Raw genomic sequence first — 18421 nt, forward strand, 5'->3', positions numbered from 1 at the left:
GATTCAAAGCCACAACTGGTGCCCAGTGTTCTTCCATGGGAGAGTGACTGCCACCAGAAGGTGGCCCCAGGCACTTTCAAATGGGACCCTGCAACTAGAAGGAACAGCTTTTTGCATATCTCCACACTCCATCCTCTCCTCAGCTGGTGACCTCACCTCCAAGATTTCACTGGAAAGATGGAAGTGCTCAGGCTCCTTTAAGGGCCTCCTCACTGCATGCCCTTGCCCCCAGCATCTGTGCCCACACTTCCCAGCCGCCTCTGCCGAGGCCAACCCCTCCCTCCACCTGCGCAAGGACAAGGGCCTCTCTCCAGCAGTTCTCCTTTCCCATGCTGCCCCTGGTCTCTACTGGACCATTCCTGTCGGCACACGTGCTGCTGTCATTTCTTTTACCATCGTGCTTCTTGGTCTCCATTACAGAACAAAACCCGCTCCAGGAACTATTCACCACTCCCCACTGCCATATGCTCGGGTCATCACCATGCCCTGGACATGTCAAGGATGTTTCCGGAAGAGCGCTGTTAACTTCTTCCTCCCTGCTTGAGCAGACCACCTCATGCTCTTGATCTTAGTGAGTTTGAAGCCAGCTGGTCTGCATAGTGAGTTTGAGGACAGCTAGGACTACATAGTGACACCTTGTCTTGGAAAACCAACCAGCCAACCAACCAACCCAAACCATTTTGAGGGTTACTGAAAAATTAAGCTCGGACTATTTAATGCTTTCTGGAATTTACAGGGTGTGGAGATCAAGCCATACCATACACAGCATGTGCAGAGCTGGAACAGACAGCAGGTGTGATAAGCCCTGCTAGGGCTGTCCCTGAAGAATCCAAGATAAGGCCTTTAGGATGAGCCACTAGAAGGCTGGCCTTCAAGGGCAGGCTTTCCTGAGTTCTGGAAGGAATTGTGGGCTCTCTGCAATCCTAGATGTCTTGGTCTGGTTTTTTCATGGTACTTGAGACTGAACTCAGGCCTTCACACCTGAAGTCAATGTTTAATCACTGAGCTATTATCTGTAGTTGGTTTTTTTTTTTTTTTAATTAAAAAAAAAAAGATTATATAAAGTTACTCAGATGATCTTGAACTCACTCTGGGTACTATAAACTTGAGAACCTCCTGCCTCCATCTACTGAGCAGCTGAGACTACAAACCTATAGAACTGGCCGGGCTTTGCCACCCTAAATTCCACAGAATAGTTCCATTTCTATATATGATATAAGCTAGGAGTAGTGGCACACACCTGAAACCCCAGCACTTCAGAGGTGAATGTACAAAGATAACCTCAAAAAGTGAGTTTGAGGCTAATCTCAGCTACATAATAAGGACTGGGCAAGGCAGGGCTATATCGCAAGACCCCGTCTCAAAAGACCAAAAAAAAAAAAAAAAAAAAAAAAAAAAGTACTTTTCTATTCTGTAATGAGGTCTTTTGTTTGTTCTTGTTTTACTGAGGCACAGGTAACCTAGTTGGGTGGTCCTGCTGAGTGAGCCTCCTGAGTGGAGTATTGTGCAGGCAGTTCTGAGCCTGCTCTAGTGAGGCTATGTTAGTGAGTACAGCACTTTCCCTGAAGTGCTCGCCCGCATGTCTAAAGTGTCAGTGCACCTAACCTCCACACTTTGGAAGGACACACTACCTGTTTACAGTGGCAAAAAGGATTAAGAGCTGCCTTTTGAAAGACACTACAGAGTCACCTACCCATCTGCCTCCGATGCACCACGCAGAAGTTTTTATGATCGTGTGTCACCACTGCTGCTGGAGCTGGCTGGGCATTTCTGCAGTCCAGTGAAGACGCACATGCTTTGTCTAATGCTCCCAGGGAACAGCTCTTCCTTGGTCCTTGAGAAAAATGCCTATGGAGAGCAAGCCTTGTCTCTGGAGTCCCTCGCAAAGGAGATGTTGAGAGGTCCAAAGCAGTTTTAGGGATGTGCTCCTGGGAAGGCTGGCAGAAGTCATCCTCAGAAATCCAGCTCTTGCCTTTCTACAAGAAAAAAGGAACGAGGCAGTCTTTTAGAGTTAAAAACGGTTTTGTTACAGTTCACATACGATAAGATTAACCCACTTAAAAATGTGAGTGTACTTGAGGCTGGAGAGATGGCTCAGAAGTTAAGAGCACTCGTTCCTCTTGCAAAGGTCCTGGCACCCACATCCAGTGGCTCCCTGCCCCCTGTAACTCCAGCTCCAGGGGACCTGACGCTGTCTTCTGGCCTCCGTGGGCAACTGCACACATGTGTGCACACACATTGCTAATATACCACTTAGAAATAAGTGTGATACTCCATGTCTTTGGTATACTCAGAGTTGTACAAGCATCTCAGTTTAGACTATTCTCATCGCCCACAAAAGAAGCCAACCGTCTAGCCACTAGTGGACATGTCTACCTCCCATGCCCCCTTTCTCGGCCATACACCTAGGAGTAGAATTGGTAGGTCACGCTTCAACTCCATACTTAACTGGAGACTAACAAGCTGTTTTGCAAAAATGGCTATACCATTTTACATTCCCGCCAGCAATGTACGACGAGCCTGGCATTGCTGGGGAGGGAGGGCGTGCACATGGAGGTCAGAGACAGCTTGAGTCGATGTCCTCCTTCCATCTTTATGCGGGGCTCTGAGGCCTGAGTGGAAGCACCTTTAGCTACCTGCTGAGCCAGCCCTCCAGTGTCCTTCTAAACTCTCCAACCTCTGTCATTAAGTCTTCCTGCCGTGCTGCTCTGTGGGGTGCTGTCTCACTGTGGTTTTGATTTGCATTGCCTTGATGTCTAGTGGCAAGAGAAGATCTTTTCATATTGGTTATCAGTATCTCTTCTTTGGATTTTTATTTTCCATCGGGTTTATGGTTTTGCTGCTCTGGTTGTCTTTTGCCCCCATCTCCAGGAAATCTGTCGAGGTCCTTACCCCTCAGAATGCGTTCTTATTTAGACAGAGTCCTTGCAAGTGTGATTAGTTCAGGTGCACTTGCATTAGACTGATGTTTTCATAATAACAAGAGGCAGACACAGAGGTGCACGCTTTTAATCCCAGAACTCTGGAGGCAGAGGCAGGCAGATCTCTGAGAGTTCTTCTAGGGCGGCCTGGTCTACACAATGAATATCTCAGAACAAAAGAGAACAGGAGATGGCACACAGCCAGAGGAAAGTGTCAAGTGGAGGGAGAAGCATGGGATGGAGGAGGGAGGGGCAGAGTGATGCACCTACAAGCCAAAGAATGCCAAGAACTAAGAACGAAGGGAAAGACAGGGAAGAGATCATTGCTCGGAGTCTGACATCTGGTTCTGGGCTCTGCTCTAGTACTCGTAAGGAATACACAGCTACTGTTTTAAGCCATCTGTTTATGATACTTCATTATAGCTTCTTTAGGAAAACAATGAAAGTTACAAGTGTTCTGGGCAGATTCTGGATTCCAGAACCTTATCAGGCTATCTGACCGACCAGTCATTTCTCCTATTTTATGTATTGCCATTTATTTTTTATTTATCTCTCTTCTTCCTTTTCTCTTTTTGAGACAATGTCTACAGACAAGGTTGCTCTAGAGGCTCTTTACAAAGCCCGGGCTAGCTTTGACTATGCCTCCTGCCTTAGTCTCCCCGATGCTAGGACTACAGGCATGGGCCACCGTGCACAGCTTCTGTTTTTCTTCTTAATGGTGCCTTCTAGAGCTCTGAGGCATTTCAATCTGAAGCCTAATTTAGCCAGTTTTTCTTACGTCTGTGCTCCTGCTGAAGCCAGTGTCACACAGGTTCACACCTACGCTTTTGCTGGGAGCTTCATTAGCTCTCACATCTCTGTGACCCAATTTGAGTCAGTTTCTGTGTAAGACGAAAGGAGAGGGTGCAGCTTGATTCTCTTGCAGGTGGAAATACAGATGTCCCAGCACTTCAGGCTCTTTGACCTTGGAAGTCTGAGGTGAGGGAGGTGTGGTGTAGGTGTATGGGGTTTAGTCCTAAACAATTGCTTCTAATTCTGCTCCCTACATTGAGCAAGTCCTTGAAGCCCCTGGTGGGCATGTCCTGCCCCCCCAACCCCCACCCATCTACTATGTGAGTCGGAAGCTGCTCACTGACAGGGGAAGTTGGGGACATCTGGAGCCAGAGGGCCCATGAGAATATTGTTTAGTTCCTATTTTCACTATTCTAAGCCCTGTCTACCTTTCTATGCCTGAACATGGAAGAGCAGTGGCAAGGAAGCTGGCTGGCTGCACTAAGTTGGCTGTCTGTACAAAGGAAATGAGTCACACGAGGGCAGGACCCACCCCACCGCTCTGTTAAGTGCTACCAATCTCATTCTGACATCGCTATTTCCAACCCCTAAATCAAGGCTGCCCTCCCTGCTGATGTAGACAGGGAGGAGGGTCAGGCTAGGGCGGTGTCAGAAGGTTGGTTTGAACAGTTTAATATGTTGAGATGTGACGAGACTCCTGAAGCAAGTTCTGATCCAGGCATTGGGGAGCTTTCCAGAACTGGGTCTCCAGGGCCTCTTCATGTGACTTTCAGAATTAGCAGGTGCTTCCTTCTACTAGGGACAGGATGATGTGCCTGCCAGTCAAGGTGGCTTCTAGGGGCCATGTAAAACTGGTTTAAACAAAGTCTGTCTGGGCTGATTCCCAGATGATTTCCCGAGGAATATGGATGTGAGGAATAGCTCCCAGGAGTCACCTGGCCAGCCTGGTAACCTCACATTATACATGGCAATCCTGCCCTGTACAAGCCCTAGTAAGAGGGGTCACTATTCCTAAGGATTCCACCGTCACCATCTGGAAGCTTCTTTACAAGCCCTGAGCTCAGATCTTCTCATCACCCAGGCAGCATATCTTCTATTTGGTGATATTCTCTGCCCACCTTCGTCCTATAAGGCTGTTCTGAATTAATTATTTTTCTTGTCAAGCAAAAATGCATGGCATTGAGTCATAAAAGATAGGAAACTATTTTCATTGCTACTAGTTTGTGTGAATGTTTAGGCATAAGTGTGTAAACAACTCTGTGGCATCAGCTCTCTCTATCCACCTTTATTTGGGTTCCAGTGATTGAACTCGGTCACTAAACTTGTGCAGCAAGTATTTTGACTCACTGAGCCACCGTGCCAGCCCACGGGACTAACTCCTGCCTATCCAAATGTCTTTAATGTAAACAACAGCGGTGAATGGAAGGATCTGGAGGGATGGAGGCAGCTGTGGGTTTACAGGTTGTGGGGGGTGGGGCTTGCTTCGAAACATAGTTGTCCCATGGGGAGCCACTGGGAGATGATTGTCTAAAGAAAGCTCTGTTCCTCTAAGCAACAGTGAGAAACTCTGTGTGTGTGTGTGCGCGTGCGCGCGCGCGCGCGCGCACGCGTGCATGTGTGTATCTCCACTAAGAGGGCACTGAGGGTGTATCTGCCTCATGGAGGCAATACGGATCTTGGCGATTGCATGATCACCATCTGGTCCTGTTCCGCACCCCCCCCCACACACACTTTTTTCCTCTTTCTGCCACCCTCCCATGTCTGCCTGCTCAAGGGCCCACATCTGCTAGCTCTGTTCCTTCAAACTGTGAGGAGAGCACCATTGACCCACACCAGAGCAGCCTCTGCTATTAGGGATTCAAGTTAGAGGAATGCTGCCTTATGTTACTGGGTGTCAGGAGACTATGGCTAAGAAATGTCAGTGTCTGGACCATTTTCAAAAGGACTGGACTTTCTGTTCAGGCAGTCCGCATTCTGCAAGGCAAGGGGACTGCCTTATGTACAACTGCAGGAGGGGATCCCATGCCACAAGCAGAGAGTGTGTGGGACAGTGATCAGGCCTGGCTTAGTCACCCCCAGGAGCTCCCCACTCCCTGCACCCTTCCTCCCCAGCACTTAGCTCTAGTGTAAACACAATGTGTATCATCAGTTGTCTAATCTGGTGACTGTCCCCAAAGGCCCAGGGCTCTTGTCTGTCCTGTTTCATCACTGTATCCTTAGCATCTATCATGGTGCTTGGCGCCAAGTCAATACTTTATGTTGAATGAATAAAAACAAAACATTTGAAAAAGAAAAGTTGAATGGTTCTCAGGGCTTTAAAAGCTTAATGGTGACTAGATTTCCCCTGTCAATAAGGCAGAACAGAAAACAGGGACAGCCACAGGAATGGCGTTATTCAGACCTGGGGTCAGAGAAGGCTGGGACAGCACTGAGGCACAGGAGCCTGTCAAGAAATGGGCCCGGGGACAGCTACTGTAAAAGCTGGAGGCTGTAAGAAAATTTCTTTATCTAGGGAGCTGATAGGAAGCTAGAGGGTCAAAACTGTGTTAACAGAGGAAGAATTCTGCTGACAAATTAGCTACCCAGCCCCACCAGGTCCAGGACCCTGACAAGGGATGTCTGAGCCTACAAAGCAGAAGCCAGAGCCAGGCAGCAACGGTCAGGGTGGACGGTCAGCATAGTCAAGGCCATACTTGGGAGCAAAGTTGGGACATAGGAAACCACCTCTCTGCAGTTTGAGTCAGGAGCTGCAGACCTTCAACCTTCAGCACATCTTAACAATTGCTAGCTAGAACCTTCAAGGCCTCATAAAACGCATCTTCCACAGGTAAGTCTGGAACCATCTTCAGAATGGTAACTATAGAGAATTTGACCCAGCTATACATTTATATCATTTCCACAGTCATTTCAATACACTGAGCTAGAGCAATCAGATGTCCACAGAGAAGGATATAAATCAGAGCCAGAGAGGTGGCTCAGTGGATAAGGTGCTTGCAGTCAAGCCTGTTGGCCTGAGAGTGATCCCCAGGACCATATGGTGGAAGGAGGTAACTGACACCGAGACGATGTCCTCTGACCCCCAGTTGTGTGCTGTAGCACACTCAAGTGGCCACACATACACGCTCACATGCACTGAATCAGCAAATGTAAATAAGTAAACAAACTGATTGCCACCTCTCACACTAGGCACAGGGAAGTGAAAGCAAAAATGCAAAGTCATTCTAGGTGTGGTATGTGGCCAGTGTGAGGCAGCACAGCCCACAAAAGACCCTGTCTCAAAAAATCAGAAGGAAAAACAAAACTTCACAAGCACAGGAATTCAACCTAATTCTTGACCATGGATATAGCTCAGTGGTCAAGAGCACTGGCTGCTTGCTTTTCCAGAGGATGCTGGTTTGATTCCCAGCACTCACGTGGCTGCTCACAAAGTTCCAGGGTATCCAATGTCCTCTTCTGGCCTTTGTGGACACCAGGAACACATGTGGTGAATATACACCCATGCAGGCAAAACACTCATACACACAAAATAAAAGTTAAAACAAAATAGAATGTGATGGTGCCTCACAAGAAGATAAAACAGCCTTAATGCAAGCAAATGAAAACACATTCTTTAATCACCAGAAACACACAGATCACAAACACCATGAACTACCACTTCTCATCCACCAGGATGGGTGTAATAATAGATTCATTTGAAACTAGATAATTACAGCTGTTGGTAAGGATGCTGAGAAATGCATTGGAGGAAACGTAAACTAGGGTAGCTGCTTTGGAAAACGATTTGGCACTTCTATAAAAAGTTTATAAATATAGAGTTACTATATGATCCAAAAGTCCTAATACAATTTTACATACCTAAGAGAATTAAAAGCATAAGCCCATACGACATCTTGTAACCCATGTTTATAACGTTATTTTTAAAATCCAAGAAGTGTTAATAACCCAAGTGCCCATCAATACATAAATGCCATGACTTAGTCACACAGTGGGAGATACCATGGGATATTTATTACTCAGTAGTAAGAGGGATGAAGAACTGATCCATGCCGTAATGTGGGTGAACCTTTGTGCAGGCTTACTTCTGAGAGAGGGTCTTGTTATGCAAATTAAGTTGGCTCCATGATCTTCCTGCCTCTGCCTCCTGTGTGCTAGGACAACAGGCACGAGCCATTATACTCAAGTAATTTTTGAACTATCATGCTTAGGGGGATGGGGAGATGGCTCGGCCAGTAACATGCTTGCAAACAAACATGAGGACCTAACGTAGGAACCACAGCACCCATGTAGAAAGATGGATGAAGCGGCGTGCATTTGGCTCCCACACATACATGTGCACATACACACAAATACCTGAGGCCAACCACAGAAACATATTACCTAGTCCCATTTATATAAAATTTCCAGAACAGGCAAATCCATTGAGACCAAACAGTGGTTATCTGAGGTGGGGGTGGGGGATTTAAATAATCTAAAATTAGATTGTAGTGATAGCTACACAACCATAAGTAAACTAAAAAAGTACTAAATTATACTTCTACATGGGGTGTGAATTATACCCCAGTAAGTCAATTTAACAGTGCCATTTAAATATAGACTGGCCACCTCTCTCTCCTCTCCCTCTACCCGCCGCCTGCCTCTTTCAACAATGCCTTAAATTCATGGTCTTCCTGATTCTGCCTCAGCACTGAGATAACAGGTATGTATGACTGTGACCATCTGGGAACAGGACATATTTGAGTGCCCAACAGCCACTGTTGGTTAATGATTGCCACATTTGACCACAAAGTTCACAAACTGGCTCATGTTGAAAAATGAGTATTTCAGAGCCAGGCTTTTATACAAATTTGAAGTATTAAGAAGAAAATCAAGTCTCAGGCAGGTGAAATGGCTTCTCTAAGATTGTAAAGTAGTGAAAAGTGGTACTTAAGAACTGAGATTGGGGGCTGAAGGGATGGCTCAGAAGTTAAGAGCACTGCCTGCTCTTCCAAACGCCCATTCCCAGCAAGCACATGGTGACTCACAACCATCTGTAATGAGATCTGGTGCCCTCTTCTGGCATGCAGATGTACAATCAGGCAAAACTGTATATTTAATAAGTAAATAAATCTTAAAAGAACTGAGATTTGGTACACTATGAATGCAGCATTTATATAATTTCTGATTGTTTCATAGTTGTTCTTGCTGTAGGTATTTTATTGTATATGTGTGTAATATAAATAAATGTATATGTAAAAATTTTAAAAAATAATAAAAATGTAAAAAACAAAAAACCAAGATTGGAACAGTGGTATGGGAGACTGAGGCAGTATTTGAAAAGATCACACGTCAGAGACCATCCTGGCATACACAAGGTCAACCTAGGCTACATAGTGAGACCCTGTCTTAAACCCAAGCAGAGTGTGGTATCAGGTGGGAATCACTTCTTTCGTGGAGTGGTTGTGAAGACAAAGGGGTATTTATGGGTCTCAATCAGCGTGATGCCCGGCTTAGCTCCATACCGACAGCAGGACACAGCAGCTCATCATCACCATGCCGTTAATACTGCCCCATTCAGGGACAGGCAAGCTAACAGGCCTGCTTCTGTCAGAGCCGCTCTGGCTCAGCAGATGGGCAACCTTCAGCTTGTATTCATCCCGAGGCTCCCCTGAACAGGCTTACACTCACCGGACTGGTAGGAGAGGAAACCACAAGCTTCGGTCCAACTCCGCCATACTCCAGGGCCTTCTTCGGCTGGCTACTCCCCTGGCCACCTGCTCCGCCCACAGGACTAGAAGGCAGCTGGTCTGAAGGGCTCCCTGCAGGGGCAGCTTGGCCAGTGTCTAGTGGCTGCACGTCTGGGGTCTCCTGGGGGAGTAGCGGATGTTTGTGGACACCAGTTGGGGTCCCAGAGGATGCATGGGCAGGAAAGAGCTCTGCAGGCCCCTCAAAGCGCAGGCGTGTGCTGGCAGCAAGGCTTTGAAGGGAGAGAGGGGTATGGAGCACGGGGCTCTCCGGCTCTTGGCTTGGTCCGTTGCTTGACACAGAATTTACCTGGGCTTTGCTGAATTCCGACAACACCCTAGAAGTTTTTAAACAAAAAGATCCGTATGACAAGTTTCTGGCCAGGATGTCCACAGCTACTGGAGCAGTGGTGGAAACAGAAAGCTGCTGCTTATTTTAAACCAAACCAAACAACACTAATTACTCACTGCATTCCTCAGCCCCCACACAGCCCTCCTCTGATGCTCCCCACTGGCGATGGGACTTGGGCACAGTGGGAGGGCAGCCCCATCTCAGGTAGCACATTCACGTGGCAGAAAAGAGAATTTGATGTGAGTGGGAAGCATCTCCATTCTGAAGAGGCTAACTGCAGATCTGGAGAGTTTGCTTGGGCACACATGGCTGTGTGGACAATGGCTTCCCTAGTGTCATGTGTGGCTGAGCCTCCTAAACAGGTGGGGTTCCTCAATAGCTAAGCTCTGAGGCACCTCTGGGAGAGAGGACAGATGAGGTGAGGACATACTTTGTCCATGGGACAGTCCTTGGGCACTAGGGCTATCGTGAGGTGCAAAAGCCCCCTCAAAGGTGGACTAGATACAGACAAGCTTCATGTCCCCCCCCACATCACTGCTGAACTCAGTCATTTCCCAAATGGTGTGGAAGAGTGTAACTACTAATGTCTCCTTGTCCCCCAGAGGGGCCACAGAGTCAACATTTCTGCCTTGTATACATAAGACACTTCTGGGCCTTCTGGAATGTGCCCTGGCTAGTGACTGCTCCTCCCTTTCCTGGGGCTTCTGGGAACCCAAGTTCCCTTTCTAAAACAACCATTTGTTATCTCCTCTTCCACTCACAACACAAGCATGCTGTGCATAAATGCTGGTTAGGAGGGCAACGAGGCTGTTTGGAGCCCCAAGATGGCATGAGTCTGCCCACCTGGCTTAGTTGGAGTAAGTTCCCTTCAATGTGGGCGGATAGAAATGACCTAAGAATGCACAGTGCCTGCCTGCTCCCCAGAGCTCTGCTCTTACCTACACCGTCCCAATCCCACCTACATTCCAAGACAACAGAGTCAACAGGCATCACCAACCCATGCCATCAGAAACAAATGATGTTCACACGGATGCCAAGTCATCTCAGCGGGGTAAGGGAACAGTCTTTTCCACAATGCTGCTGTGAAAAGGGGAGAATCACATGGAAAAGAATAAAGTTGGGCTGCTATCTCACACCATATACACAATTAACCAAACGTGTTAAAGTCCTAAATGTGAGAGCGGAAGCTATAGAACTCTTAGAAGAAAGTAAAGGTCTAAATGTATTTCTGAGTCAGGTGATTCTTAGACATGACCTCTAAACCATGAGTAATCAATCAAAATAGTAAACGGGACTTCATCCATATTAAAAACTTTTCTGTGTGAGACGGGGTCTTGCCAGGTAACTCAGGCTGATCCTTCTGCCTCAGCTCCCTGAGTGACAAGATCATCAGCATGCACCACCATGCCTGGCAACAAACAAACAAACAAACAAACCAAACCAAAAAACCTTCTATGATTCATAAAATCTATCAAGAAAGTGAAGCCAGCCTCCATGGCGTGGCACACACCTGAGCTCCAAAAACTTCGGAGGCTGAGGCAGGAAAATGAATATTGAGATTACCTTGGGCACACAGTAAATTTCAGGCTACAAAGTGAAACCTTGTCTCAAAACCACCACCACCACCACCACCACCACCACCACCACACACACACACACACACGCGCGCGCGCGCGCGCAGAAAGGGAGAGGCAGTGCACTTGCTTATTATATGCAAAGCCCTGGATGTGACTGCCATTCTGAGGGGAAGAAAGAGAGAAATGACAACTCACAACACAGGGGAAATACTGGTACCATCCAATACCCAGAATATATCTACAACTCCTACAACTCAGCAATAAAATGACAAATAACTGAAGTTAAAATGAGTAAGAGATGAAAATATGTCTTCAGTAAGCACATGGTTAGGTAGGTGGCCAGCATCACTGGCCACCAGGGAAATGCAGAAAAGCCACATGATGCCCACTTTATACTCACTAGGATGGCCACAATAAAAAAAAGAGAATAACAAGTGTTGACAAAAATTTGGGGAAATAATCTTTTTTCAAAAAAGTTTGTAGACAGAGTCTCAAACTTGTTATTTAGCCAAGGCTGGGTTTGAACCTGATTCTCCTACCTCTTATTCCTAGCTAAGGAATTAGCTCTTAGATGTCAATAGTACAAATATAAAATGGTACCATTGCTAGCCGGGCGTGGTGGCGCACGCCTTTAATCCCAGCACTCGGGAGGCAGAGGCAGGTGGATCTCTGTGAGTTCAAGGCCAGCCTGGTCTACAAAGTGAGTCCAGGACAGCCAAGGCTACACAGAGAAACCCTGTCTCGAAAAACAACAACAACAACAACAACAACAACAACAACAACAACAACAACGCACCATTGCTATAAACATTAGTTTGGTAACTCCTCAGAAAGTTAAACAAAGAGTTCCATTTGACCCAACAAGTTTTCTCCAGATCTAAACCTACGAAAATCAAAACACGTCCAGCCAAAATTCGGACATGACTGTTCACGGCCCTATTACTTAACAGTTAAAAGTGAAGTGCAGTCCAATAATGGTGAATGAACAAATCGTGACAGATGCTCCAAGCGGGGCATTATCAGGTATGATGCATGCTATACAGAACATGGATAATCCTTACAGACCTGCCTAGTGCTCGTAACTGCTGAGTCATCTCTCCAGCTTCCCACCTGTCTCTCTTATGAAAATAAGACATCAAGGGGCTGGAGAGATGGCTCAGAGGTTAAGAGCACTGACTGCTCTTCCAGAGGTCTTGAGTTCAATTCCCAGCAACCACATGGTGGCTCACAGCCATCTATAATGTGATCTGATGCCCTCTTCTGGCCTGCTGGCTCACATGCAGGCAGAACACTGTATACATAATAAAGAACTACATCTTTAAAAAAAGAAAGAAAATATCAAGTTCATACATCGTAAAACTCACCTTTATTTTCCTTTCGGATTTTTGAGGCAGGATCTTGGTATGCATGCCTGACTGACATGGAACTCACTATGCAGATTAGACTAAACTCAAACTCATAACAATCCTCCCGCCTCTGCTTCTTAAGTGCTGGTACTACAGGCATGAGCCAAAATGCACAGCTATAGGATTATTACTGTGCAACTCAAGAACACTTTTACTGCAAGGAAGGAAAAGGCAGCACACTGCCACCCGCTATTTGCCTGCTCTGGACATTCTGGGCTTTGTAGCTGCTTCCTTGCACTTCATATAATATTCAGACTGTGGCAGCATGAGCAGGGCCTGCACGGGTTCAAGGCAGATGGGGTCACAGCACTGACAGGGGTGAGTGGACACAGCTCCTGGCCCTAACCAGGAAGCTATCTGCAATCGACAACTGTTTGCAAAGGAAAAACATTTTCTTCAGCTGAGTCTTAGTGGGTATATTAGCACACTTAAGGGCAGGCCCCAAGTCCAGCTCTAGGAGACCAACACAAGATGAACCCAATGGCATTTTGTACACTTTTGAACTCAAATTGCTTTGTTTCTGTACTTCTTATCTTACCAGTCTTTTCATGTATTATAATTTCTGATTTTGTGTTTTTATGGGGTTTTTGTGTCTGTTCCTTATTTTTCTTTTTAATTTATTTTATTTTTCCTTTTGTTTTCTAAAGAGAGATGCATAAAAAGGGTTAGGACATACAGGAGAAAGTGGGGAGGATCTGAGAGAAGTTGAGGGAGAGGAATTAGAAAACACTGTATGAAAAAATTATTCTCAGCTGGGCATGGTGGCACACACCTTTAAATCCCAGCACCCAGGAGGCAGAGACAGGCAGGTCTGAGTTGTAGGCCAGCTGGTCTACAAGCAAAACAAAACAAAACAAAACCCAACAACAACAAAGAAAAAGAAAAAAAAAATCTCAATAAACACATATTTGTCACAGGACCTATCTAGCAGTTACACAATACTGCCACCTCTTCAGCATTCCTGACGTGCTCCTCAGGGTGTGAAGCTTTTTCATCTTGACTCCTCCTTTTTCCTCATGTCACAGAGAAGGGAGTCAAGGTCAGTCCCGCTGCTAAGTCCACAACCCTCCATAATTATAGTACAGGCCCAAAGAACAGTCAGCCTGCACAGCAAACTGCAATTCACTTTCTGCAAAACAGAGCCTTACAGGAAATAAATAGGTTTCATTTTGAAGCTTTGTTTTGTACTTTAACCTGCAGATGTTTTAAGAGTTGAAACATTAGGGACGGGGTATTTATGCCTAATTAACTTAAATATTCAAGTATCATTAAAGATTAAACTCAACTGAAGTGCTGCTGAGGATCTTGTATCTTTAAAACACACTTAGAAATGCTCATATTGAGACCATCAAGCCTGGTGGGTCTGGACCCATGCGGCCTGCACGAACTGATGCACCAACATTGCAGAGAACCTAGACCTCTTGTTCAGATGTAGCTGATGGACAGCTCATTTTGTGTGTGTGTGGGGGGGGGGGGATAGGGGGAGTGGGGACTGCCTCTAATATGAAACCTTGGCCGGGGGAAGTAGGTTATTCTGATGAGACCTGATAAGCTGAAGTCAGATGGTGGGGGAGGAGCACCCCCATCATAGGTCTAGGGGCAGGGATAGGGCAGAAGAGGGGGAGGAGGGGGGAAGGGAAAGATAAGAGTGAGGGGACAACAATTGGGATATAATGTGAATAAATTATAATAAATAAAAAAAAATTTAAAAGTAAGAAATGCTGATCTCTGCAACTACAGGCTAACATCAAGCTAGGTGTGGTGGTCTTTTTTGTGACCCGGCTCTAGGAGATAATCAAGAATTCAGGACCAGCCTAGGCTACATGGCAAGACCCCATCGGAGACTGCTGAGCAAATACAAGCACTTGCTGTCAACCCTGGGACCTGCTGGACTCCCATGGTGGAGAGAGGCAACTCCTGGAAGCTGTCCTCCGACCTGCGCTTGTGGTGCTCTGAGAGGGACAGACAGCGCTGGCTCTGACTGTGCGTGTTCGTCTGTGAGCGCAAGGCTTCAGTCACTCATATGATTGTCTGCTGGTCATCCATACCTCTTGACCCTTAGCTCTTTGAAATTCCCCATAAGAGCCACATCAGTGATTCCCAGGCAGGGTGGGTGGACAGTCACTGATTCAAAGACCTTATGCTGGAATTTTCCAGTCATAAGACTGGAGAGATGAAGGCAAGGCCCATGGCAGAGGAAGGCCTGAGAGAGGTGGGCTAGCCTAAGTCACACCATGTCACCTCCACCCAACACTTCAGGGCTGAGATGGTTCCCTGGGGTTGCTCCCTAGTGTGCTCTGCCTAAACTCCCCATTTGACCCCTGAAATTGCCATGTCAGGGACTCGGTGCTCCGCCTCTGGGGCAGCTCGCTGTCAGGTCTAATGGCTATTCCAAATGGCAGTCCAGACAGCCAGAAATGAGCTCAGCCTAGACTACAGGAGGGTTCTGGGCTCTAGATGAAAAGCAGCATTCCTCCAGAACCTGTGACACTGGTTTCCATCTGCTAAAAGGAATGGTTTCCGTGACCTCTGGCAGAAGGGACAAGAGGCTCCACTGACATACCTGCAGGTACATATCAAGGCGCATGCTGGCCTCCAGGCTCCGCCTGTCACAAGCACCGGTCATACATTCCAAAGTCCACACAGCATCCTAGCCTTTCTCAGCGCCCAGGTCCCCTCCTCCCACATACCTGCTTGGTCTTTCTCCCTGCCACCGCTCTGCTCACCATGCTTTCTCTGGTCTCTCTCCCTGGCATTCTCCCTTCTCTCATTGACTGCCTTGGCCATGGCTAGTCTGTAGGCCATGGTCAGCCTACTTTCTCTCTGCTCTAAATCTTCCTGATGCCTCTGGATATTTTCTCTCTTTAGTTAGAATAAAAACCTTCCCCTTCACTACAGCATGGAGAGGTCATGTCAGCAGTTTCTTTCCTGCATGCCTCTCTGGCAAGCACTTACTACATAGGCAATGATTTGACTCGCAGACAGCTCTTTGAGAAATTTCCACTTTTAAGATGGAGAAGTGGTTCAGAAAGAGTAAGCAGTTTGCCTGACATTGCTTAACTAGCAAACTAGGGAGCAGGCCTGAAACCTAGGTCTGCAGTGAGCCCTGCCCATACATCACTGAGCTTGGTTCTATCTTACCCAGCAACCTGGAAGGACCTGAAGCAGGGCTGTGGTGCACACAGTAGTAGTGAAAAGATCCTAGACATGACCTGATGGAACGTAGACTTACTTGAAGGAGGTTACCTCAACAGAAGTTACCAAATACCCACAACCTTTATGACACCTTCCACTGCAAGGCTGGGGGTCACGGGGTCACTCCTAGCAGAGTGTTAACAGACAGCAGTTGTGGAAACTGCAGATGAGGTTTTCTTCGTTCAGGACTTGTGCTTCTGGAAGCTAACTCAACTCAATGTTCACTGAGTGGAACAATAGACATTAGAGGCAGGCGGATCGCTGTGAGTTCCAGGCCAGCCTGGTCTACAAAGTGAGTCCAGGACAACCAAGACTCCACAGAGAAACCCTGTTTCAAACAAACAAACAAACAAACAAAACAAAAAAACAACCCCCCCAAAAAAAACCAACCAACCAACCAACCAAACAAACAAAACAAAACAAAAACCAACCAAACAAAAAAAACCCAACCAAACAATGAAGAGGCCATGGTGGCTCAGGCCTATAATCCCAGCGCTCAGGGAGGCAGATGCCAGCCTGGTCTACAAAGTGAGTCCAAGGCTACACAAAGAAACCCTGTCTCAAAAAACAAAAATAAAAAACAAAAACCAAAAAAGAAAAGAATGAAGAAACTCTGACACACTAGCTATATAGAAACACATAACACACACACACACACACACACACACACACACACACACACACTACCTTTTATAGAAAAGGGAAGAAATAGGGAGAAAATAAAAAAATAATAAAGTAAAACCACACTGTATCTGTTACAGATACATTTAGGAACTTGGAAGCATATGCATCCAGGAGGTGGAGGCAGAAGGATCAAATTATTCAAAGCTAGCCTCAACTCTAAAGCAAGCCTTTGGCCAGCCTGGGCCAAAAGACCCATGTCTCATAAAAATAAACAAAATGGAGTGAAATACCAACAAGCGCTGGGGCTTGAGGATGAAGTTCAGGGGTAGAGAGATTGTCACGCTCATGTAAGGCCTTGGCTGGGCTCCCAGCACTACATGGGAGTGTGTGTGTGTGTGTGTGTGTGTGTGTGTGTGTGTGTGTGTGAGTGTGTGTGTGTGAGTGAGTGTGTGTGTGTGTGGGGGACACACAATGCAGCTGTCCAATGCAGATGCTTTCTTAGCACTAGAGACGGGGCGGGAGCTCTGCGGCCCATTCCTCTCTCTGGTTAAGTGAGTTAAGCGCATCTGTTCTGCGCTGCTTGCTCCTCCATGCACAGCAGTCTCCACCTGGCTTAGGGTCTGTCTGCCAGGTCACAGCCTATGCAGTCTACCTCACTGTATTTCCTGGAAGTTATATGCGCATTCTGAGCTACTAGCTCCTTCCCTCTAGATGAGAAAGACATATCTTATAAGGACCTAGAAAGGCCAAAACTCAGTCCAACTCTGAGTACTAAGTCTGTTCTCCAGCTAGGAGTGGTGGCTCACAGCTCTAATGCCAGCACTTAGGAGAACCAAGTGAGTCCCAGGCCAGCCTGAGCTACAGAGGAAAGCCATAAAAAAAGAAAAAGAGAAAAAAAGAGAACAAAACAAAACAAAAAAACCAAACCCAAAGCAATCCATTCTCCCCACTGCGCTATGCTATCTTCTTTATGGTGAGAGTGCCTGTCTCCTTTGACTTCCTTATACCCTCTCAGAGTTCAGGGACAATCACATGACAGGAAGGCAGAGCAAGGGGGAGGGAGGGGACTCACTCTTGCAGAGACCTGTCGGAGTCATCGGCATTCGCTGTGCCCAGGTCTGAGTCGTAGGACATGGGTTCATCAGAATGGTCTGCGCTCTGGGGACCGTTCTCTTGGAGCGGGCAGCTGTCAGAGTTCAGGCTGCAGGACAGCTGAGATGAGCTGCCTGTGTCCAGGCTGAGGGAGGAGGCAGTGAGATTCCTGTTCCTGCGGATCTTATGGCCTGAGTGTTGGACTTCGATGTCCTCAGAGCCTGAGGAATGGGAAATTGAATCCAGAGACTCCTTCCGCTGTAGTTCTGCACCAGAGGTAGTGAGAGCATCGAGTTCAGACAGGGGGCAAAGCCCAGAGAGAGACAGTGGGGTGAGTGTCCATTCGTTTAAGATGGCCGACTTGTAGGAGAGTTCGAAGGACAAGGATGTCAGTCCCTGCAGGAAGCTCAGGAGGAACTCGCCCTCCTCAGCATCTCGCAGCAGGGCTGTGGGCTGATAGTATTCGCACAAGCGTGCGGGTTCCTGCAAGAGCAATTTCAGATAGCACTCCATCAGCCCATCATTGAGGGCGAGCCGTAGCCAGGCCCTGCAGCGGCCCACGTCTGTGCTGATGAACACCAGGTGCTCCAACTCTGAGATAATGTGCCTGGAGGGGGCAGAACAGATGTGTTTCAAGAAACTATTTCAAGTCTCAGAGACACGGCTCAAGCTACTGCTTAGCAAGTACCAGTGCTAAGTGCTGCAAACACAAACACACCTAGGCATAAAAAATTCTGGGGGA

The 18421-nt window shown here is 47.0% G+C and overlaps 1 protein-coding gene across 1 annotated transcript in view; it reads right to left on the minus strand.

The window, feature by feature from the left end:
- The window catches only part of Plekhm1 (pleckstrin homology and RUN domain containing M1), a 37970-nt gene that overhangs the window by 12886 nt on the left and 6663 nt on the right, over positions 1-18421 (minus strand). The window contains exons 3-5 of the mRNA XM_051158826.1: positions 17660-18286; positions 9378-9771; positions 1694-1976 (exon numbers count right to left, since the gene is read on the minus strand). Of these exons, the coding sequence (XP_051014783.1) occupies positions 1694-1976; positions 9378-9771; positions 17660-18286 (1304 nt within the window). The remainder of the gene's footprint in view (positions 1-1693; positions 1977-9377; positions 9772-17659; positions 18287-18421) is intronic.

This window comes from Acomys russatus, chromosome 16, assembly GCF_903995435.1.
Source record: "Acomys russatus chromosome 16, mAcoRus1.1, whole genome shotgun sequence".
Lineage (NCBI taxonomy): Eukaryota > Metazoa > Chordata > Mammalia > Rodentia > Muridae > Acomys > Acomys russatus.